The sequence below is a fragment of the Anas acuta genome, chromosome 26 (genome assembly GCF_963932015.1).
Source record: "Anas acuta chromosome 26, bAnaAcu1.1, whole genome shotgun sequence".
Taxonomy (NCBI): domain Eukaryota; kingdom Metazoa; phylum Chordata; class Aves; order Anseriformes; family Anatidae; genus Anas; species Anas acuta.
The window spans coordinates 1515099-1539392 of NC_089004.1; the positions used below are offsets into that span (position 1 = coordinate 1515099).

At 58.3% G+C, this 24294-nt stretch overlaps 1 protein-coding gene and 1 long non-coding RNA gene across 3 annotated transcripts in view; one reads left to right on the forward strand and one right to left on the reverse strand.

Annotated features, from left to right (window-relative positions):
• ONECUT3 (one cut homeobox 3) overlaps positions 1-2894 on the reverse strand; it is a 29483-nt gene extending 26589 nt beyond the window's left edge. The window contains exon 1 of one of the 2 annotated variants that reach the window (XR_011090030.1): positions 1717-2886. Coding sequence is in view for 1 of the 2 variants with exons in the window: in XM_068661515.1 (XP_068517616.1) it covers positions 1717-2752 (1036 nt within the window). In the remaining variant the exon portion in view is untranslated. Of the gene's footprint in view, positions 1-1716 lie in introns of both variants that reach the window. The other variant, XM_068661515.1, reaches the window with a different exon arrangement.
• Positions 2895-5791: 2897 nt separating this feature from the next.
• On the forward strand, positions 5792-22347 carry LOC137844860 (uncharacterized). The gene is made up of 3 exons (XR_011090032.1): positions 5792-6888; positions 17091-17243; positions 20937-22347. It is a non-coding gene; the product is annotated as an uncharacterized lncRNA (long non-coding RNA).
• Positions 22348-24294: the final 1947 nt, after the last annotated feature.

Genomic DNA, 24294 nt, shown 5'->3' on the forward strand with positions numbered 1-24294 from the left:
GCCGCGGGGAGGCCGGGGGTGTGGGGAGGCCCGGGTTCGCATGGAGGCCCGGGGCTGAGCGGAGGCCCGGCCGGCGGATCCTCCGTGGGGCGGCCCGGTGGGGTGAGAGCCACGGCCTGGTCCAGTCGGGGTCGCCGGGGTTTGGCAGAGGCGAGTTCCTGGCGGGGTGCGTTGTGTTTGATCGTCCTCGCAGAAAGCAGAGAATTAAACCCCCGTCCCTTCGAAATTTGGATTTTCTATTTCCGGAAATATCGTCTCTCGGCGCAAAGCGCCGCTGGGACGCAGGGAAACGCGGCGTAAGGAATTAAAAACCATTTTAAGGAAAATAAATCTCCCCCGACAGCTCGGGGACGAGCGGAGCGATGGAAGCGGGGGCAGAACCCGACTCCCCGGCCTCCGCCGCACCGGGCCGGGCCGAGGGGGACGGAGCTCCCGCAGCCTCCCCGAGCCGGGGATTCATCCCCACCCTCACAACCACGGGTATTATTTCAAATTTTGGCGAGCCAGGAGGCAGGCACCCGCCGCTCAATTAGCCCGAACAACGGGGGCATTAAACGGCCGATCGCGGCAGTGTTTAAATCTTTATTTACCAGAACCTTGTAAAGCCAGGAACAATTTGCATTCTATTAACTGCTTTTCAATAGGGCATCGACTGGAACTAAAAGATGCCACTACCCTGCCCTAATTAAAGAGCAACTGAATTACACTAAATACATATGAACGCTGCTCTCCTCCATAAATAACGGCCGGCTCCTCGCCGTGCGCAACCCCCAGCGGGCCGGACTCTGCCCGGTCGCCCCGGGAGCTGCGATCTCCGCAATTTTTCCCCCGGGTGGTGGCAGCCCCCGGCCACCCCCGCCTGGCCCCGCGGAGCCCTGGAGCGGTTCTGTCGGGGCCGGTGCGGAGGAGAGGGGATGCGGGAGGGTGGCGGGGGGGCTCTGACACCTCCTCTATCTCTCCTGCCCTTTCGTCCGCGCACCGACACCGTGACCCCTCCGAGCCCCAGCGCACAGAAAACGCATTTTTTTGTGCATGTGTGTAATTTTTTTTCTTTTCTTCCCCAGCAAACGCACGTCCCTCGGCCCAGCGCCGGGCTGAGGCCGAACGAGCCTCGCCGGCTGGGGGGGGCGCGGAGCCTCCGTGCGCTCCGCACCCGCGGTGCCTCCCCGGGGCAGCTCCCGGTTCCCCCGGGCGATTCTCCTGCGGGCAGCGTTTGCGGTGCCCCAGGGAGCGGAGCGCAGCCCCGGGTGTCTCCCCCTGATTTTCGCCATCCCCCTCCCCCGCAGCAGCACGGCTTCCCCGGTGCAAGCCCCCGGTAACGGAGGAGGGACCGGAGCCTGCCCGCAGCGCAGCCGGGGCTGCGGGGACCCAGCGGCGGTGCCAAGCGCGACGCGGCCCCACCGGTGGCTCTCCGGGGGGGAAAACGGGGCCGGGGCAGCGGGTGGGACCGCACGGGAAACGACCCCCAGGGGGAGAGGCAGCCCACCGAGGGACAGTGCCGTGAGCACCCGGCTCCTGCCGCCTCCGAGCTCCCGTTTCCCGCTGTCAGGAGCAGGCCCGGGGCGGGGGGGTTGCGTTAAGGAGAATTTCCATCCTTGTCTTCGTAAGGCTCGGTAACCCCCGACCCGGCCCCGACCCGGCTCCCCGCTACCCGGGGCGCTCCTGGGAAGGGTCCCCACGCGTGTCGGTCCCCTCGCACCCCCCGCCGTGCCCTACCTGCGAGCCTGAGCGCCGACATCCTCTGAAATTCCGGCTCCTGCAACCATTTCCACATCCTCCGGAAAGTCTCCCGGCCCGACTTGAGCTTACTCCAGGGCTTGGGGTTCCGCAGCAGGTCCGAGAGGGTCCCTTGCGAGCGGCACAAGATCCTCTGCGCGAAGATCGCCTGCGGGATGCTGTAGCGCTTCAGCTCGGCCGTGATCCTCATCCTCTGAGCCACCTCCTTGGTGTTGATCTCCTCCACCTGCCCGGAGGCTCCGGGCTGCGAGCCGGCGGCCGAGGCCTGGCGCTCCCGCTCGCCCAGGAGCGAGCCCCCGGGCTGGGCGTGCGGGTGGCCGTGCGGGTGCATCCCGTTGAGCGGGGGCATCATGGCCGAGCTGGGGGCCGCCAGCCCCCGCGCCAGGTGCTCCTCGCCCCGGGACAGCATCGCGGCGTGCGAGTCGAAGCCGTTGGGCGAGAGCATCTTCTCGTTGGGCAAGTGGCCGCCGGGGCCGTAGGGAGCCAGCGGCTGCTGGGCGTTGTGCAGGCTGCCCAGCCCGTTGGGGAGCGGCGAGAGGGGCTGCCCCATGGCCGGCATGTCCTTGGGGTAGTGGCTGTAGAGGTTGCCCATGGAGGCGAGGCTCCGCTCGTCGCGCATGAGGGTGAAGCTGCCGCTCACGTTGCCGGCGAGGCGCTGGTGCGGGTGGTGGTGGTGGTGGTGGTGGTGCGGGTGGTGGAACTTCTCCGACACGGTGGAGATGGGCGGCAGGTGCTGCAGGGGGGTCAGCGTGGTGTAGGTGCTGCTCAGGCTCATGCCGGACGGCGACTCGCAGGACATGCTCATGGCGGGGTGCAGCGGGGCGGCCAGGCTGTGCTCGGCGCGGTAGTCGCCCCCCTCCAGGATGGAGGCCATGCCCGACACCATGGCGGGCCGGCCGTGCGGCACCAGGTTGCGGTGCGAGCCCTGCCGCCCGTGCGCCGGGCTCAGCAGCTCGGCGGGCTGCGAGTGCGGGACGCCGTGCAGGCTGCCCAGGTTCTCCATCGCCAGCTCCATGGTGGCCGCCGGGCTCTGCCGCTGTCCTCGCCCGCTCGCTCGCTGCCTTCCTCCCCCAGCCCCGCCGCCGCCGCCGCCTCCTCCTCCTCCTCCTCCTCCTCCTCCTCCTCTTCCTCCTCCTCCTCCTCCTCCTCCTCCTCCTCCTCCTCCTCCTCCTCCTCCTCCTCCACCGCCCCCCCCCTCCCCGCGCCTGCTGCCCGGATTAATTCAGACTCCGCGCTCCGGGGATCGATCTCCCTCGCCCCGCGCTCAGGCCGGCATGCCGCGCCGCCCCTGCCCGGCCTCGGGGCGCTGCCGGCTCTGCTCTGCTCTGCGCTGCGCTGCGCGGGGGTTGCGCGGAGCGGAGCGGGGCGCGGGGCGTGCGCTCGGGGCGGCTGCGGCGCGCCTCGGCCGCCGGCTCCCGGCAGCCTCGCTCTGGGCCGCGGCGTGACGTCAGCGCCGCCCCGCCCCCCCGTTCCCCCCCCCAGCCCCCCCGCACCGAACCGAGCCGTGCCGCCCCCCCCCATACCCCCCCCCCCCCCCCGCCGCCTTTCCCGGTCCTTGGGTACGGGGGTGCCTGGCGCATGGGGCTGCGCACCCCTCCTGCCCTATAGTGACCCCCTGCCCGAAACTGACCCCCTCCTGCAGTGACACCCCCCATAGTGGCCCCCCCTCCAGAGCTGACGCCCCCCAGGGGCTGACCCCCACCCCTCAGGGTGACCTCCCCCATTATCGGTGCTCCCCTCCCCCCCCGGGCTGCCAGCGCACATCTGGCGGCGCTGCGCGGTGCCCCCCTCATACACCTGTGCTCATCTGGCTCCCCCCGCACATCTGGCTGCCCCCCCCGCACATCTGGCTGCCCCCCCCGCACATCTGGCTGACACCCCCCACACGCTCACCTCTGGCTGTCCCCACCCTTGCGTGTGCTCCCAAAGCACCTGTGCCCAACGCCCCCCCTGCACCCCCTCTGCACCCCCCTGCTCCCCCCCGCACCTGCTGCGCCCCCGAGAGTTCCCCCCAAATTCTTTCTTTACCCAGGGCCTGGTTGACCCCCCCAGCCGCTTCTCCCCCCCCCGTCTCCCCAAACACTCCCTCTCTCTCGCACCTATGTCCCCACGCGTGTCCCCCCCACCTGCCCGCACCCATACTTGTGGCCCCCCTCCCCCCCTCCGGGTCCCGGGCAGCTTTTAGGGGATGGGGGGGGGGGGGGTGTGGGGGCGCCTCGGCACGAGGAAGGCGACAGGGACGCGCGGGGGGAGGGCACACGGCGCTCTGCTGCAGGGGTGGGCAGGGAAGGGGAAAGGGGCAAAGGGAAGGAAGGGAAAGGGGATTAAGGGAGAGGAATAAGGGGAGAATAAGGGAAAGGGAGAGGGAAAAGGGAAAGGAGAAGGGAAAAAGGGGGATGTGGGATGGGAAGGGGAGGAGGATGGGAAGCAGGAAGGCAGGGACGGGGAGAGCCGGTTTTAGGCCGTGGGCTGTCTCCTGGTGTCCACCCCAGGTTTGTCCCCCCCGAGGCATGTTCCGGGGGGTCGGGCTCCTGCGGGGGTGGCCGCCCCCAGAGCTCCCGGCCAGCGCCGGGGAAGCGGCTCCCGGTCCCCAGGCCCCGGCGTGCCCCTTGCCGAAGCTTTACTGAGTCACACGAAAACACAAAATCCGCAGCTTCCCCTCACACCTTCCCCGCGTGGGCCCCGGCCGGGCTCCGGCCCTGGTTAGAGCCTGGTTAAGGGGGGCTCCAGGGGGCCCCGGCGGCCGAGGGGCTTCTGGGGGGTTCTGGGGGCTCCCAAATGGGAACATCCCATCCCCATCCCATCCCCATCCCATCCCATCCCATCCCATCCCATCCCATCCCATCCCATCCCATCCCATCCCATCCCATCCCCATCCCATCCCATCCCATCCCATCCCATCCCATCCCATCCCATCCCATCCCATCCCATCCCCATCCCTCTCCAAGCAGAAGGGGAACGCCCGTCAATTTCCTCTCTGAATTTGGGGCTGCGGGTAGGAGCCCCAATCCCTCGTTCCCCTCTCTCCCGAGCACAAGGACCAGTGTCGCACCCGGCCGTCCCCCGCGCCCCTCAGACATCTCTTCAGTGCCGAATTCCACAAAATTCCCAATTCCATAAAATAAAGCCCCGTCAGTTCCCGGGATGCGGGCGCGGAGCAGTCACCGGCGGAGCGGGGGCTGAGCCGGGGGTGTGGCCCCGCTTTAACGCGGCCCGGCCTGCCGGAGCCGGGCTGGGCCAGACCGGGCTGGGATTTGGGAAAAATTCACCGCTCCCCCCCCTCCCCCCCCGGGGTCATTGCTTCCAGCTTCGCTCTCAGCTCCCCTCTTCCCCCCCCCCCCCGCCCCGAGGCCCGAAACGTGCCTGGGCAGCGGGACGAGCCGCGTCCCGGGGGGCGGTGCGGCTCCGGGGGGGGGGCGTGCAAAGCCCCCAGGACCCAAGGGAGGCCTCGGGGGGGTCGGGGGGAGAGTGGAGGGGGAGGGGGAGGAGGGAGTTCCAGGCAGGTAACGGGACACGGAGCCGGGCAGCGCTGCGCTGGGGGGTCCGGAGCTGGGCAGCGCCAGGGGATCAAGGGATTGGGGGGGCGTTAAGGGAGGGCTAAGGGGGTAGTGGAGGAGTGAGGTGGGGGGCGCAGGGAGGAGGAGGGGGGAGAACGAGCAAGGGCTGAAGCAGCCGCGTCTGAAACGGTTTCATCGAGTGTAATAATGGCGATAGCGCATCGATCGGCCCATCGACCGCCCATCGATAGATCCCAGCCTGCAGCTGCCCAGCGCGCCCTCCGTCCCGCGCAGCGGCCCCGGGCCGGGCTGACGGTGGGGGACGGTGACACGGCCCCCCCCCTTACCCCACAACCCCCCCTCCCCAGCCCCAACCGGGCCCGGAGCAGCGGGCCCCCGGGGCAGGCGCTGGACTCTGCCCTCCGCCGAGCTTTGCACCAAGCAAACAACAAAAAAGAGAGAGACTTTTTAGTAATTAGTGCGACATAATTGAGTAATGCGGTAGCTCCGCGCACCCCCCCCCCTTTACCCCCTCCACCTCCCACCTCCCCCCGGCTCTTCCCCGATCGATGCAATATCATTAGGCGAGCGGCACGGAGCCGTGCGGGGCCGGGGGAGCGGGGAGGCGGCGGCACAGCCCGGGGCCGGGCCGTGGGCCCGAGCCGCTGCTGGCACGGGTGAACCCCTCCGGGCTTTTCCTCCCTCTCCGCTTTCCCGAGCAGGGCTCGGAGCGCCCCGAGGCCGCGGGGATGGCCGGGGGCTGAGCCCCGTCCCCGCGCAGGGTCCCGTCCCCGCACCGCTCTGCCCGCGGTCGCTGCGCGCCCCAACGCGGAGCCTGCTCGGAGGCGGCCGGGGCCCTCTCCCCTTCTTTCCATTCGCCAGCTGGATGCTATTGATCCCTTCCCTCGCCTCCTCTTTCTTCCTGAGCTCCCTCTCTCTATTTAATTCCCATCCCTCCGCTCCTCCGAAGCCGCCCGGGCAGCTCTCCGAGAGGAGCCGGGCAGTGCCGGCACCCCGAGGCGCGGAGCCGGGGGCGGTAAGTGCGGAGGGGGAGCTGGGGCCCTCACCCGGCCCCCCCCCCGCAACCCCGCGGCCTTGGGGACAAGGGGGACGGGGCAGAGCACCCGAAGGGACCGCCGACTGGGACGAGAGGGGAGAGAGGCGCAGTGCGGGGGGAGCCAATAACCACCCCCCCCAAAAAAAAAAAAAAAAAAAAAAAAAGCAAGAATTAATCCTGGCAGCGCTCAGCCCTCTCAGCACCCCCCGGCCGCCCGTCGCTGCCCCCCGGGGGGAACGGGGTGCTCGGGGCTGCCCGCACCGGACTCGCGGCCGCTCCCCCGGGACCGTCCCCGGGGCGCTCCGAGCAGCTCGGGCAGGGGGCAGCGGCCCCGGGAGCGGTGGGGAAGGGGCGTAGAGGGCAGGGGGGGCACGGCTGCCCCCTCCCCGCTTCTACCCCTGCCTTCCGGGTCCGCGCTGCTGCACTCCAGCCGTTTGGTTTTGCGCTCAAATCTCTCTGTATTTCCGCACCCCCCCTCCCCCCGCTCCCCCCCACACACTTAGGAAGAGCTCGAAAACCCAAGCGCCACGGCCAGAAATACATCCAGAGGAGTGGGACGCGCACCTGCGGGCAGGGGTTGTGGCAGCCGGCGGACAGGTACAGCCCAGGGGCTAAAGCTTTTGGTTTTGCCAGGCACGGAACGGGAGCGAGCGGCAACGTGGCTCCCGCGCAGCCCCGCGCATCCCGCCATGGCACTTCCCTATAGGAAATCAAGTTCCTTAAAGTTCTTTAAGGCTTCAAAATAACAGCACCATCGCCTGGCAGGTGAATTATTTAGTGCCTATAGATTCCTTGCAAACCCTTTCATTTCGGTTCCAAATCTTTCCCAGCCCAGCCTTTGCCTATGGATGTCTCGATTTTACAACAATCAAGCGGGAGGCAAAGAGCGTGGCAATTTCTGCTAATCGATTTTCCATACAATGGGCCCCAGATGATGTTTTAAAATGTGAGAAACTAAAATGTGTTGGTTTAAATAAGACTTTTGCAATCAATAGCTTTTAAAAAAAGAGACTTTGATACCGGTTCTTGAAGGGGATTCAAACGCTTTCACTTCCAAAACAAAACAAGGCAGGAAAAGCCAGCGACGCCGGAACAAAAAAGTTCCACCTGGATTTGGGGTTGTTCAAGCGGGATATGGGAAAAACCCGCTCCGGGGGGCGCAGCGCCAGGACCGAGGCCCCGTCCCGCGGGGGTCCCGCCGCGGCCCCCCCCCGCCCCCGCCGCGCCCCCCGGCTCCGCGGAGCCCCGGCGGGGGCAGCCACGCTCCTGCCGTCCCCCAGATCCCTCCCGACCTTTTGGGTACGATTTTCCCTTCCCCGATTTCACGGCGTCTCCCTGCGCCTTGAGCTCGGCTTTCTGGCGTTTCGGGGAGGAATTCGGCAGCGGGGCCGGCGGGGGGGCTCCAGCCCTTTCCCCCACAACCATTTTCTGGGCCCCAAACCCCCGCTCCCCCGGGCCGCCCCCCATTGCCCGTTTGCACCTTCGGCGTTTTCCTTTTTCTTTTATTTTTTTCTCTTTGAAAAATTTTTAGCTGCGAGCTCAGGCCCTTTCCCCGCTGCTCGCGGCTTCTTTTCCTTTCCTTTTTGCGGGATGTAGAAATATTTTTATCCCCCCACCCTCTGCGAATAATTTCCTCCATCTCCGTAAAAAACACACCGGGTGAATTTAGAGAGAGGGACAGGCCGGGGGGGGCCGTCGGAAGGTGCCCCCCGCCCGCTATTTTGCCGTTCGTCTTCCCCCGGGGTCGGTGGGGAAGGAGGAAAAACAGCAGCAAGGGGGGGAAATAAATCTGCGGGGGGGTGGGGGCCGAGCCGGCCCCTCCTGGGGCTCGCCGCCCACTTTTCTCGTTTGCCCCAAACTTTGATACCCCCCAAAACTCGGCGGCCGGCAGCGCCGGGGCCGCGGCGGCGGCGGGGAGCGGGCGGGGGGCCCCGGGCCCATCCAATTTCACGCCGGGGGGGCGGTTTGGGGACCCGCGGCCGCTCTTTTCGATGTCACCCCCGGAGTTTTTCTCCGCCGAGCTCCGGCGCGGCGCGGCTTGGGGCCGGGGTCGCGCTCCCCGGGGCCGCGCACCCACCGGCGGCCACTACCCGGCCTCCTTCCCTGCACCCCCCCGCCGTGCCCCCAGCGCCGGGAAAGGCAGAGGGGACCTCCGGGAGCCTCTTCCACCAGCGATTTGTTTTCAAAAGTTCACAGCGGACCAGCCCTGAACTTTACACCCTGGCAGCAGCACGGCCCCGCCGGGGCTTTTTGGGGAAAGGCAGTGAAAACCACTCGGATTTCGCCAAGACCCGAGGTGGGATATTTCCTCCCCCCCCCCTTTTTTTTTTTTAATTTAAATTTTATTTTTTTCCCTCCCTCCTGCCCCCTCTTCCGCCTTTCCCACGCTCAGACTCGGCCGTCCCGGAGCCCGGGCAGGATTTAGAAGCTTAGAAGAGGGAAGTGCAGCGAGTTTGTGGGTGCTCTGCGGGGCGCGTGAGGCTGGGAACCCCCCTCGGGCTGCCCCCAGCTCTGCCCTCTCCTCTCCGGGTCCGGGCATCCCATTTTGCCATTTCTCTCCTTGTGCAATTTGGGATCCCCAAACACGAATGTCTGAGCATTCTTGGGGAAAAAAGAAAAAAATAAAAAAACAGGAAAAAAAAAGTTAAAAAACACCAAACGGCGACTTTTAGTGGGGCAGGGCCGAGCACATAGGGCGATGTCCGGTAAAACCTTTCTTTCAACAACGCGCGTTAAAACGCCCGGTGCCATCGGCAGAGCCCGGTGCCTGGCACCCACGGGTGCTCCCCAAAAGCTGCAGGTGCCCCCCTCAAGCTCCGGAACATCGTGGGCGGCTTTGGGGTGCCCCAGCACGGGGTCCCGGGGCTGCGGGAGGGCGCCCGGTACCGGCGCGGTGGAAAACGCCCGTGCGGAGGCGAACCGGGAGCTGTCCTCCGCTCCGCAGCACGGCTCTGCCCAGTGCTGTGAGCCGAAATCAGGCATTCAATGCACTTATTTTGTACATAATATCTGTATTATACATCCTGTGTATCTACAAGGTATGTATTCGGATGGAGATGGTATTTATTTTATCCATATGCGAGTGTATTTATCCGCGTTTCGCGGTTCTGAATATTTTCGGCATTTTTTTTTTTTCCTGTTGCAGCACGACTCGTTTTCCCAGCTCGGGAACCATCTCTGCTTTTCCGAAAAGAGGCGATCCTATTTTTGGAGACTTTTCTCCCCAAGCCTCAGGGCAGTGGGGCGGGCACGGCCGGGCCCCTGCGGTGCCGTTTGCTCCGACTCGGTCGCACCGGAGCGGCCCGGGGAGGGGGTGCGGGGCGGGGGGCACTGTCCCCTTCCCTGGTCCCTTGGGTTCTGTCTCCTCAACAAGTGCCTCTGTTCCCCGGGGATGTGCCCCGCTGCCGGGCATGGCCCGGGGTGGGCAGCGGTGGGGTCAGGAGACAGGTGGGGATGGGATGGGGAGGGATGAGGACATGAGGTAGGGACATGGGGACATGAGACAGGGATGGGGACACGATGCAGGGACATGAGGCAGGGATGGGGACAAGGCTCGGATGAACACAAGTAATGAGCACGATGCAGGGACAAGGGACAGACAGGGAGCAGTACGAGGTGAGGATGGGTACAAGACAGGGCTGTGGGAAGAGGAAAAATGGGAATGAGTCAGGAACAGGATGGGATGGGTGAAAGGTGGGGATGGGACTGAAGCAGGGATGGGGACAAGGGTGAGGCAGGGATGAGGACAATGGTAAAAGGGGGAATGAGGCATGGATGGGGACAAGCAGAGATAGGGTAGAGGGAAAAAAAGGAAAATGAGGCAGGGATGGGGACAGGCAGGGTTGGGGACAGGGCAAAAGGAAATGAGGAAGGGATGGGGACAGGGAAAAAAGGGAAATGAGGCAGGGATGGGGACAGGCAGGGTTGGGGATGAGGGAAAATAGGGAGTGAGGCAGGAACAAGGGATGAAGCAGGGATGTGGACAGGTAGGGACCTGCCACCCCCAGTCAGACCAGAGCTGTTTCCACTGGGCCCAGTGGGGCTGGGCACCAGGTCCCTGTTGGATGGGTGCCCAGGCCTGCTCCACACCAACCCTAGGTCACGGAGTGCTTTTCACTAAAATAACCCAAAGCAGCTCACAGCCACATGCAGCTATCACACACGTGCACACACACATGCTTAGAGCTCCAGCTGGCCATAATCGATACCCAGCTCACAGCCTCGTCCATGGGAAACATGCATCCGCTCCCCCCAAACCCACACCCCCAAGTACCCCCCTGCCCTGGGCACAAAGCCACCCCGATGGCAGGTGGCGCCCCGAGAGCGAGCCCGGCTGGGGCGTGCAGTGGTGGCACCCCTCTCCCCGTGCCCTCCTCTCTCCTGCAGCAGTAATTGCTGCTGTATTTATCCAAACTAGGAGGGGGTGGCAGAGAAAGACTTCGAAGAGTAATTTTCCGGGAATTCTCCTCGGTGTAATTGTCTTGATAATAAATCCAGACACTTAGCCTGTGTATGAATTGCTTTTTACCATTTTCATTTATTATTGAACACAGTGGGGAGAAGGGGAAACGCAACAGGGCTCTTTCTTGTGAGAGAGAAGGGGCGAAGGGGCTGAGGAGACAATTTCTCTGCAGATCCGGGAAACCTGGATGTGCTCATCATCTTGCTCTCTTTCTCTCTCTCTTTTTTTTTTGCTTTTTTTTTTTTTTCTTCCCTTAATACATAGTCCATTTCCCCACCACCTACTTCTTTTTTTTTTTTTTTTTTTTTTTTTTGGGGGGGGGGTATTGAAAACTAATTAAATAACCCGTTAGCTAACACGTTAAATTAAGATCCACTCTTGGATTTAATGATGTCTACGGAAGAATTGACAGAAATGTGAAGACAGACTGTCAATAGATTCCTTCCCCTGGTTACACTGTATAAATGTGATTAAAACAGATCTCAGAGAAGGGCATCCCGACACGGTGCCCGCATGGGGATGGAGCTGCTGGGGCACCCGTGGGTCTCTGGGGACAAACATCTGAAATGGCTGCTGAGTGGTGAGCTGCTGGCATGGCAAGGACACGGGGCTCCTCCCCTGGGTGGCCGGGTGGGTTGGGGATGAGAAACCGCCCCGAGACATGGCTGGGGCAGGAGCAGGACCCTGGGGAGGGGCTGCCTGTCTGCGGCTGAGGAAACATCCCCTGGCCAGAGCTCCCAGGCAGCTCCATGAATGTGCCGTGACAGCACTGAACAACCCCAGCCGAGAGGGCTGCTTCATCGCTGGCCTTGCAGCAGCCCAGGGCAGCCCCATGCAGTGCGGATGGATGTGAAGATGAGCCCTCGCTTTGTTCTCGCTCCAGCAATACAAACAGTGGCTGGCACGGTGAGCATACACCCATTGCTTTCTGCTTAAGCTCTCAGGTAAAGGTTACCTTAGCATCCAGGCTGAAAAAATCAATGGCTGATACAGCATGAGACTCAGAAAGACAACATACATCTATCACTTAGGGATTCGATGGGCTTAGAATAGTCTTGTCAACAAATGATTGTTTAAACAGAATATCTCAACTGTTTATGGCACCCTTAATCCATACATCTAACTACCACTGTAACATGTCATGAGCATGGATTGCTCTGTAGAAACCTCTGTTGTTAGGTCCAGGGCTGCAGAACGCTTAAGCACATGCTTAAGTCTCTTAGACTTCAAATTAATCATGTACTTAAGTGTTTTGCTCGACTAGGCCCAGCCTAAGAACAGGGAAATACCTGTCATTACATTAATGGATGAAGTTTTTGTTTCCTGCCCTTCATTTATGTAGGGTTAAAAGGGCTAAATGCACACGTTTGCTCCAGACACCGCATTTTCTGGCCAGTTTATCCAGCTGGTGCACAAACAGAACGGGTGTCAACTGGATGTGGCGGGGGTTTTGTAGGTCTGCTTTCTCCACCAGGTTCTGGGGTCCTTGCTGTGTGTGGCATTTCAGGAAGACTTTGGGCCAGTGGGGCCGATGTTGGTGGGTGAGGAGCCCCAGAAGTTAAATAATGCAGGAGGAAGGAGCAGGGGAGCAGAGGAGCAGGTGGAGAAAGATGAAGAAAGATGCAGAGGAGACTGAAGAGCAAAAAGAGGTTGGAAAAGCTGCAATGAGCCAGAGCACCAGCCACGATGTCCATGGAGACCTGAGCAGGGAAAGCGAGGGAGGATGGGAATAGAACCGTGGGCTTTCTATTCCACCCCCCCCAAATAACCACAGCTTCAAAGGGAATTTGAAAGGAGGCGTTCAGGTGTTTGGTGGCTTGCAAGAATTCCTGCCTCAAACAACACCTCAGCCCAGAGGATGCCAAGCCCCTGAGGGAAGGCAGATGCACCGTGCCCCTGAAGTCATCCCGCGGCACTGATCCTGCACCCTCCTTCCCCTCAAACCTGCAGAAAGGAGTGAGAAGCTGCCTCCAAGGAGATTTGGTTCATAGTCAAGAAATTACTGCTGAAGACAGGGGCTTCTGCAAACACAGGACCTGCAGAACACAAACTAGAGTGGTGAAGAAGAGAGAGTGAAAGAAATAAAAGAGCATTAAACCACGTATCAATATTTCTCCTCAAAATGTAGAATGCATTTTCTTTTCTGAAAAATTAATAACCTCACTTTGTCAATTGACTCTCTCCCACCTCCCCTCCCTCCTGCTCGCCTCCACCTCCTCTTTCTCCCTCTCATCGTCTGCGGAAGATGTTCAATGGAAAACAAGCGGAGAATAAAACAGCCAGATAATCCCCTGCAATTCCAGACTCGAGATTTTTAACAGTCATGAAGGGTTCATCTCCCCGACATGTGACCTCGTCGGGATCTGCAGAGAAGGGGAACCCTCCCCGCTTGCTCTTTGCATCTCAGTGCCGGCTGCATGCCTGCTCCTGGCGCCGGTTCAGTGATGCATCTTCATTCAGCCAAACACCCCGGCACATTACGCTCAAGCAAATCAAAGTGCGCGGCTTGAATTCCCCAGGACCGTGTCCCCACACAACCCCGGGTCAGTGTGAAGGAGAGATCAAGTCACTGTCAGAAGGCCAAAAGGGTTTGTGGATGCAGCCTGCATGCTGCAGCGGGACAAGCCAGGTGTCTGCCAAGCACCCAGGTGTATGGGGTGCTGAAGCTGATGCTTGCGTCTATTTTCCGCCTTAAAGCCAAGCAGATATTTAGATGATACACGTATTTAGGGGTCTTGCTGGAGGGGAATGGGGCAAGATGCCACACCCCTTCTTTTCTCTTAAGACTATGGCCCAAGCCCAAACCAGGCAGCAGGTGCCTGAGCCCAGGCAGATCCTGATGGCCACAAGTGACAGGACAGCAGTGTGCGCTCAGGGACATGAGCATGCACCCTTGCCCGTCAGTGCTTGTGTGTCTGCTTAACTTCAGGGGGAACAAAACACCCTCAGAGCCCGGCGTGTGCCTAGGAGGGGAGGGTGGCCACAGTTATGCCCATCGTGGGGATACCACTGCCACCTGAGGACCGGGGACACCTGCTCCCCATCACACTGGCTCTGGAAGGCAGAGCTACTCCCAGTCCATGGCAGCTGGTGGGGGAAGGATCTGCCCCATCAGGACCGCCATGGCTCGGGATCAAAAAGGCAGGTTTCTGTGGCAGCAAAGAACAGGAATATTTTCCCGAGATGCTGCTCAGATCTCAGCAGTGGACAGGGCCAGCGGATAGCTTGTCAAATATTGAGCAGGCATGTCAATGTTGCAAGCTCTAAGTGAAAGCAAAAAATCAGTTAATGGTCTTCCTGAGCCGTCCTCTTGGCGTGGGGAGTTCTCGCAGAACCTGGGGCAGACGGCTTGCAAGGGGTTGATGCACTGCTTAGTAAAGTGATCATTCAGCAGCCATTAACATGCAGATAAAACAAAATATCAGAAAAAAATCCCAGTGGGAAGAGAGCAGTGCTGCCCCAATTCGAGGAAGTGTTGCTAATCATCAGAGCCCATAAGTACGTTCTTCAATCCCCCGGAAATTTGGAGAAGAGTTTTGGGAGCTGGCAGGAAATGGGTTCCTCATTCTGTGAGAAGTTGCGTGGATTTTAATTTCTTCCCCCTCCTCAATTAGGGAAAAAGTGAAAAATTGAAAAATTGAAAAAAAATAATCAAAAAAAAATGCAGACATTGTCAATCAAAGCAGGTGGTTTTGACAAGCTTTAAAATAGTAGCTAAATTTCAGCTTGGGCAGTTTTTCAAATCTCCTTTTAGTGTAAATTAATCATGATTTTAAAACAACAAAAAAAAACACATTACACAGGGATGGAAGAGGAAATGATTCTTTTGGAAAACGTTGAAATGGGGCAATTTGATGACTCCCACTCTTTTCATATGTCCAATGAAATGTTTGAAAAGGGAGATTTAATGAAACAGCTGGCTCTTTGGGGAAAAAGATAAGTTTTGATGAAGTGGCATTTTTCAAATTTTCTAAACTTTTGGAGTAGTCATGATCTGTGCTGGATGGGGAAGGGCTTCATATGTTCCCAGAATGAGGGCAATGCAGCAGCGGGGCCAGTACCAAAAGGGCTCTTGTGCTGCCGTGCCTTTCCTTGAAGGGGTCTGAGTCTACCTTCCTCTGTGCAAAAAGTGAAATATTATTGTAGCAGGGGAAAATTTAAAAAGGTGATTGCAGAGAAGAAAATCATGGCAGCAGGCTGAGGATGGCTCTTATGGCAAAGGACTGGTCTCATTTATAGGACTGAAATTCAGCCCTGTCTGGGTGCCTGCATGTAAAGCCAGAGAGAGAGCTTGTAACTGCACCTGCCTTGGGCTGAGTTGCATTCAGCTCTTCTACTTGAGATGAAACCAATGGCATTTTGTTCTTTACAATAAGGTAATAACATACCTTTCAAATAATATAATAATATATTATTCAAATATTATGTATCTTTCAATAAGATAATAATATGTACATTCCGTGATGATTCCTCCTTGGCTGAAGGTGAGGTGCCCTCAGCCTGCTTGCCGTGGCTGGAAGCACGGCCGCTGGGGTCCTCGTCAACGTCGGTGAGCCTCCCTTGGCCCAGACAAAATGCATGGATGTAGGGCACTGACATTTCAGTCTCAGAGTCCTGGAGCTGTGTGTTGAACCCACAAAAGAGGTAATATGGAGAGCCCCTGACCCGGTGATAACAAGGACATCCCAATGTGGGGTTCCCTGATATTAATGGGCCTTGAAGGGGCTGTGCTGAGGGCTGGGTCAGCCTCCAGCTCTGCTGAGCAAGCACCAGGCTCATGTTTTCTGCCTGGGAAGTTCCTCTGCTGGGGGTCTCTGGGGTCTGGGGCAGGTGGCTGGCTTTGCTGATGTTGGAGGAGTGCAGCTCACCCTGGCATTTAAGGGAGGCGATTGGCGCTGGAGGAAACGAGGCCACTTGACACAGGCGTCTCACAGCGGTTTTGGCACTCGGCTTTGAGTGTCCACTTCTGAGCACTCGTGTGCTGCTATTGACCCCTCTGTCCTTTTGCTGCGATGAGATAAGACAATCACAAGCCAGGGATTATAACACTCTTGTGCTAAGACGTCGGGATCTAGATAGAGCACCAGCTGGGGACCTGAGTGAAAGGCGCTGCCGGGCGGCGCGCTCACGCACAGAGAACACAGGGGCTTGCGGCAGGAGGGATTTTGACCAGGATCAGTGTCCGTGCTGAGGTATGTGCAGCACCTGGGGAACAACCACCCTGCCCTGGGGATTCAGCTGGAGGATTGGGAGCGAGTCCTGGGCACCGCTCCGGGGATGAGCAGCTGGAGGCTGCCGGGAGGAGGCCGCTGGGGAGGCCGAGGCAGCAAGAGCTCAGAGGCTTTTGTGGCAGAGGGATTTGCCTAATGAATGGCTCTTTGGAGAGGAGGGATGGGCCTTGTCTACACACAAAATTGCAAGCCAAAATTGGTCTTGTGTAGACACTCTTAAATCATTTTAAAGCAGGTTGGTATTGGTTTGTATAATTCGATTCCTTTGCCAAAGCGAAGCGAAATCGATGTAAATGGGGTTTACATTGATTTCAGTACATCCGCACAAAGGTTTTGCCCCAGTTTAATGAAATCAGTTTAAAAACACACCTTTAGCTAAACTGGCATAACTTTGTGTCCGGCCAAGGTGAGAGAGAAGGGCCGGGGAAGGCGAGGTGGCAGAGCGATCCGCCTCAGCGGGGGACGTGCTTCACTTGATCGCGCGCGGGCATCGGCGCCCCGGCTCGAGCAGGCCGCAGTGGCGCAAAGTGATAAGGAACGGGTCAATATAGTTTTCTAAAAGATTTTTTTTCTTGTTTCTGTACGGAAAGGTTAAATGTGAGGTGCGATTGATTTCCTTCCCCTCGCCGCCCCACGGCCCGCGGCCGTCCTGGAGGACGAATGGCGGCCCGAAGTGGCCAAGTGGCCACGCAGGGCCGCGGGCCGGCCGCGCCGCTGACCAATGGCCGCCCGAAGGAGCCCCCGTTGCTTGGCAACCCGGCTGCAGGGAGAGAGGGAGAGAGCGCAAAAAGATGGATTTTCAGATTGCAGCAGCCAAGCAGATCAATTCTGCAACATGGGCTACAGTGGCCAAGCGGAATCTCTCTTGCTCCCAGCAGGTATTGATCCAGCCATGCTATAGGCATTGAATGAGCTCTAATAAGTCCTGAGTAAACAGGAACAAGGACTTAAGTGATAGCCCAGCAGTCAAACATCAACTCCCTTTGTCTTCTTCTTCCTCCTCTTCCTTTTTTTTTTTCTTTTTAATTGCTGAAGGGTTTGCAAGAAAAGGACAATAAAGTTTATCAATAGAAAAATAAGGAGTCAGAATATCACTTCATTTGCAGGTGGGGAGGGGAAAAGTCCGTGCCTCAGAACCCAGGTTGGCCTGGCAGAGAGGTGACCTGTGGACACACACGGTGAGCGCGGCTCCCGGCATCCCTGAGCATCCCCTGGAACCACCTCTGGGCACCCAAGACCTGCCAAGAAGGTCCCTCAAGGTGAGTTCTGGGGGAAACATATTCGTGGGGGAGTGCACATGCCCAGGGCAGCCCCTCTGATGCAGATGTGGAGGTGGGCACATTCAGGAAACTCCAGATCCCCAGGGCTTTGAAAGTAGATCTTAAAATGCCCCATAGGGAAAGGGAACGGAGACCGTCCTTCAGAAAGGGGCTGGGAGAAGCCAAAATCCTTAAATGCTGCCCAAAGTATGGGTCCGGAGATGTGGGATGCTCTGGAAGAGAAGAGGAGCAGACTCGGGCTCAGTTGTGAGAGCACCTGTCTTTGCTGCAGGAAGATGGGAAATGTTGGGAGAAGAACTGGAAAGGAGGAGCCTGGACTGAGTTCAGCGATGTCAAAGGGGAACAGGGCAGTAGCTGGGGACATACCAAAGCCCTAAGGATCTGCTTTTGTGAGAAGCGTGAGGATGAGCCCAAGGAAGAGCCTGAATATGGCCAAATGCTGGAATATTTGGCTTGGCAGCTCCCGGACACGCAGCTGGGTCCAGGCTTATGCAAAAACCTCCAGTGCCTGGAGGCTGCATGAGGGGCTGCAGTCACCAGCTCTTTGCCAGCCAAGAGCCTGGAAAGTGAATACACCATGCCTGTATTAAAAAACACCACTCTGCCCCCGCTCCTGTCTCTGTCCCTGTCCCTGTCTTCCCCTCCCTTCTGCAAGGGGCCACTTTGCTCCCTGCTCCATCCCCACACTTCCTCCTGCAATATCTCCATCCCCTCTTCCTTCCTTCCTTCCTTCCTTCCTTCCTTCCTTCCTTCCTTCCTTCCTTCCTTCCTTCCTTCCTTCCTTCCTTCCTTCCTTCCTTCCTTCCTTCCTTCCTTCCTTCCTTCCTTCCTTCCTTCCTTCCTTCCTTCCTTCCTTCCTTCCTTCCCCCCACATTCATCCTCCTGCAGCAATTCACTGGCTCAGGACCCTCAGAGCTTCCTAAATCTCACCATGCAGCTCGGAGCACGGTGATGCCTCCAGCAACCGCCCTTCCCCAGCTGAGCAATTGCTGCGGTCGGGGGAGTTAAATCGCTGGCAGGAAGGGAAAGGCTCCCATCCAGAGGGCTCTGAGCTGCATCGCTGGAAATTCCCAAGTGACACCAATTAAATAACTGGAGCTGCTCCAGATTTATGCCTGTGTAACCGAGATCACAGGCCAGGCCTGCCTCCAGTGATTACGGGACCAGGGAAATGAGAGCTCTTTGCTTGCACTCTGAGATCTCTCAACCCACATTTCAGCAGCCTTCGTCATAACAGGGCTGATAATTAATTGATCTGATATTAAGGTGGCTGGCTCCCGCGCTCGCCCGAGCTCCCTGCTGCAGTTTAACACCAGTTAAATCAAGTGAGTCTTTGAATCCTGAACATGATGCACAGAGGGGGGGCAGAAGGGAGGCTGGCATCTCCACGCCAGTGCACACACGCATGTGTGCGAGCGTGTATGGGTGCGAGCGTGTACACGTGGCCCTTGATCGCTCCAGAAATGGGAGAAGAAACTGATAGGCAAGTGCCAGCCTGTCCCCAAAGATATTTGCTGTTTTCCAAGAAGAGAGGAGATGCAGTGTCTTTTTCTGAAGATTTCTGCATTTCAAAGTAATATCAGAAGGGCTTGGAGCTTAATCTTCGTTACCCAGGGGGCTGTAGGAATCAGGCAAAAGGAGAAAAAAAATTGAATCAATACGGCAGTATGAATTTATTCCTGGGGGAGGCCAGGGCACCAATATTTTTTCTCCCCTGCATTAAAGGGAGAGCACCAGACCCTTGTTCAGAGCCCCTGGCTGGGGTGCAGCAGCCACCCCATGATTTCGTTTTTCTTGTCCTCGTGGGGGTGTCCCCCCCCCCCCCCCTTTGCTCCTTCCCCACTTCAATACCTCTCGGCCAGGTGTTACGCTGCAGCAGTGGGTACGATTACACTGGGGACAGAAATCACAGGAGGTTAAACAGTATCACCCAGAGGGCTGGAAAAAACCTCCTGGCTGCTCTGCAATAGCGAGAGATATCTTTTAGTGTGCTCGCATCCCTGGGCTCTGTGTGATGCTGGTGGGTGGTGATGAGGGAGAAGGGCAGAGGTGGAGTGGGGATGAGGATACTGAGCAGGTCCCTGGGGATCAGGAAGGTTTGCTCAGCTGGAGGTCTCCGTAGTGCTGGGTGCCCTACTGCAAAGTCTCAGCTCCCTTGGGGGGTTTCAGGTAACTGCTGAAGGGGCCGATTCCAACCACAGATCAAGGCTGAAGACAGAGTGACACTGCTCTGGGGAGGTACCTGCCAAGTTCACTGTAGACCCTTCACCCTGAGATGCCCACCAGGATGCAGGGCTCAGCTCAGGCAGGCAGGGGAATCTCCAAACTTCCTAGTGCCCGCTCCCTGCCCACCAGAGCTGTGCCCTTGTTCCTTTATCCCACTCTGAGACATACCAGGAGGGGAAAGCAGAAACACAGCACTTCATCAGCACATGCATGGAGATGCAGCCCCTCCAGGGCTTTGCAGTTCCCCTTGGTGGCTGCTCCACCCTGAGCTTCTCCCTCCAGAGCTCCTGGTCCAGGGCTCCTAGGAATGAGTGTGGGACAAGCAGCATGGGAACACTCAAAAAAAGTCCTCCTGGGCAACAAAACATGCCTTCCCACCTGGGAAAATCTCCTTCTGCAGCCACAGAGGGGGCCTCATCCTTCTCTCCTCATCGCCAGAACTGGGGCAGAATCTCTCAGTTCACAACAGGAGAAAAACTCCCATTTCCATTTCCCCTGAGACACCCAAATCCCAGGCTTTTCCTGCACAAGCTAAATCCCTCACCACTATTTAGAGCATCCTCAGGTGTATCCCTGTCCCGTTCAACCCACCGATGCACCAAACCCGGAGCTGCGGGCTGGCGCTGAGTGGCATTTGCTGGGTTTTGGGGGGGGCAGTGGGGCATGGGGTGGCCACGGGGCTGGGACGGCGCGAGCAGCCGGTATTTATGGCCTCTTGCCGTCTGGCTGTAACTACAGCGATCAGCATCCCACCACAATGTGCCCAATCGTTTGAAATTTAAAACAAAATGTAAAACAAGGAATAATGGTAACAAAAAAGGCTTAATTAATTGAAGTAAATTGCATCACAATAGTGATTTCTCAGTAACACGGCTAAGTGCCCCATTATTCTGATTTCACTCAGTATTCATGGATACTAAATAAATCACGGGCCCTCCACTTACAGCCTGCTGCAGAGGGGCCGGGGGATGGGGGTCCTGCCATCTCCTCGGTCTATATGTCAATAACCCCAGCACTTCCCGTGTGTCCGCCTTAAATGGCAACCAGAAAAATTACCGTCAAAATAAATTAATTCTCCTGCATGGCCTTCCCCACCCTTTTTTTTTTTTTTTTTTTTTTTCCTTTTTTAACCTTTGGAAAAAATTCCCCTGGAGATTCACGAGGAAGCTTTTCCCCTGCTTGTTTCCCCTCACTGCTGCCCTGCTCTGATTATCAATATCCTATTAATACCAGTTTATTTGAAATCGTTTGTTTTCCCACCGCTCGGGCACTGCGGCTCGGCTCGGCACCCTGGGCATCGCTCGGTGGTGTTTTGTCACGAGGGATGGGTGAGCTTGCTCCTGGTACCCAAGCCCTGCCTGTAGAAAGGGTCGAGGAGCACACGGGTGAGTTTAGCAGGTGTTTGCTCACGAATTTGCTCTTTATGCATTTCTGTGTTTTTTCCAGGGACGACACCTGGAAATGCAGACCGGACCCCAAGCCCCTTGGAGCTGATGAGCCATCGTGTCGGGCAGTTTGTTGGGATGCTGAGCTGGAAGGATGGCCCTAAAGCTGTGGTGAGGGGAGGATGTTGAAGGATGGCCCCTGGATGCCCGGAGCAGGGTCCCACATTCCCAGCACACCCAAGGGCTCGTGGACCCCACCAGGGTGCCCAGGGAAGCTTTGTTCTCTCACCCTCACTACTGGAGCAGGACTGGGAAGTGCTGCTGGATGTACCAAGCGTGTGCAGCCCCGAGGCATCTCCTTCAGGAGCCTAATGACAGAAAAATCCCTCCTAGGTCACACAGCCCCGTCCCCCCTCCCCGCCAGAGCAGGGCTTGGTACGGCCAGCATTGATTTCAATAGCAGGTCGATTGAAATCAGCAGCGGGGAGGAATGGGGGGGGGGCGCAGCCCCTGCGACAAAGAGGCTTCGGCAGCCCAGCTGTGTGGATGGGATCCCAATGGGATCTGCTCTCAGGGTCCCCAGTGGCCATGTCCCCTCTGTGCCACGGGTGGCTGCACGGAGGTGACATGACGTCCCCCATGGGTGCTGGGGCACCGCGGGTGAAGGGACCTGGCTTTTCCCTCTCTCCTCTCCAGAACGCAATCCTCTTACTCCTTCTGAGCATCCGCCGTGCTCCTGTCCCCAAATCTTGCCCACGGTCAGGCTAGCCATTGCACCACTCTGCAATTCCTATGAAGGGTCTGCTGCTGCAAGGGGCCCAGGAATCAATTAATCAATCGCAATCCAGATCCCAGAGTGTAATCATAATTAATGTTCAGCCCTGATTGATCATGGCACGGTTTCGCCGTGTTCACGGGGATGAGCTGGGATGACAGAACCGACCATTTAATGGTGCTTTTGCAGAACCCTCCCCATCCCTTCTCCTGCAGGAGGGACAGAGGCAATTGTCCACAAAAATCAAAGCAGCTGGAAGGGGGGGACAGCTCGAGGGGGCTGCGGGGTGGTGCTCAGCCACAGGCTGTTCGTACATGGGGTGGGTGACAGTGGCACCCACACCATTCCCATGGGCCCAGCCCCAGGCAGCACCCAGTGTCCAGCCAAAATTATGGCTGGAGGCTGGCTGGGAGCCCTCCAAATGTCACAAACAGCGCGTAACTAGACTCGGATCAATCCATCAATGCACAGCGGTGGTTAAATAGTGCTGTGCTCACCTCCCTCCAATTAAACTATCATTTCTGATAGATCCCTTTGTGTCTCTGTCTCCCCGCCGGGCCGTGCTGGCCGCAGGTGATGGCAATGGTGATGGTTTGGAGGATGCAGCCTCCTCCCCCGGAACTGGATCAGCCCTGTCCTCCAGCGTGTTGCCCCAGCGGGATGCAGGGCTGCCTCCAGGACTTGTCCCCGCTGCGTGGACCCGCTCTGCTGCCAGGAGCCTGGGGCAGGATGAGCCCCGGGACCATCCCAAGGTGCAGGGTGGGGTGGTGGGGAGCCGGGGGCTGCACTTCTGGAGCATTTCCCTGGTGTCAATTTGCAGCCCCCAAGACGCAGAAGGGCTCTTGGTGTCCCCACGGCCCCCAGCCCTGTCCCCAATGCGGGGTGTTTGCGCTGGGGACACGGGGCGCGCAGCGGAGCCGCTGGCTGGCAGAGCCTGGCGGGAGCCCATGAAGCAGAGCTGGGTATTGATTTCCTATCGATCCCATGCAACCACATTCTGCAGCGGCTGCTGTCCTACATTTCAATCCCACACCTTCGCCTCTGACTTTAATGGGCTTCATCACAGCCCAAAGCTTTATTTAACCAAAAGGGAAGAGAGCTGGGAGGCGGCTGCCAGAAATCAGAGCAGCCCAGCCCCTGGGGACGGCCACGTCCTCGGGATCGCTTGCAGCAGATGGGTTCCCTGGGGTGCTTTTGTAGGGTGCAGAGCCCGGTCCCAGCCCCAGCAGGAGGGTGCTGCGGGTGATGGTGACAGCACCCAGCTTTCCAGCAACTCTGCCACCTCGAGGTCTCTTTGCACGCCATGCCCTGTCCTCATGCTGCACCTGCACACCTCCATCTTCCTAACAAAGGGCTTCAGCTGCTTCCAGAAGGGCAAAACGAAGCTCCACCTTAATGGGGATCTGCATTATTGTGTGTGTGTGTGTGTGTGTGTGTGCAAGCTGTGCAGAGACACCCCCAGACACGAAGCTGCAGACAGCACCCACGCACCCACTCTGGGTAGGAGATGAATTCGTAGGAGCTGCACCCGGTGAGGATGCTGGAGCCTTGCTGGGTGTCCCGCCAGCATCCTTCGTGGCATGGTCCTGATCCTGATTTATCCTCCATGCTTCCCGATGTCATTTTTAAGTCTTCCTAGAGCATGGCTCTGTTCCTCAGGTGCAAGAAGCCACAATCGTCTTTTCTATTGAAAGCACAGCACCTGCACACACTGAGGCCCCTGGGATGCCCATGGAGGGGAGAATTATTCAATTGTTTCATAGCAAATCAATATTCCAGCAATCCCAAATCTTGGGGGGCAGATCCCGCAGACAGCCACAGGGACAGGCAGCAGGAGGACGAGGGAAATACAGAGAGAAACAACCAAGGATGACGATGCCTGCAGCAGTTAACTTCAGCATGGCCATGCTCCAGCCAAAACCCTCCAGGAGAGATGCTCTAAGGGATGGAAGAAGGAACAAATAGTGGGGAGGGATGGTTGGTGCTCAGGACCTGCTAGGAAAAGTGACATTGGTGAAGGCAGAGCAGCATTGTCACCCTTCCTTCTGCTCCCTGGCGAGGTGTGCTGGGGCTTCAGCTGGTGGCTTCTCCCAGTGCTACTCCAGCAACCCAAAAATCTCTCCCTGGGAGTTGCCTGGAACTCAGCTGGGGCAGAAGGGTTGGAGGACGTGGGTGGGAGCAGGAGGGATGGATGGAGGACCTGAGGACCCAGACACTGGGGACACCTCAGGCTTTCCCTGCACTATGTCCCAGCCCAGCTCCACTTCAGGTCTCGTCTCAAGAAGCCTTTTAGCACCATTTTCAATGGGAAAAGCTCAAAGCCAACACGGACAACTTCCAAAGAGCCCCCACTGCCATCCCTGCCTCCTCCTGCTCCAAGGAGGCTCAGAGGGGCTGGGGGGACCTCGCTGTGGAGCCTGCTCAGCATCTTCCAGCCCACGTGCCTGCTCTCTCCCTGGGGCAGAATATGGATGCTGTGTTTATTTTTGATTTATGCCAAGCCGAAAAAGAAATACATTTTCTTCAATTATTAATCAGCGAGGTGTGAGAGGGGGACACAAGCTGGAAATTAACTCTGTGACCTTTGGGAGTGGGTTTTTACCTCCCTCCACTCCCAAGCCCAGTGTGCTTTAACAGTCCTCTG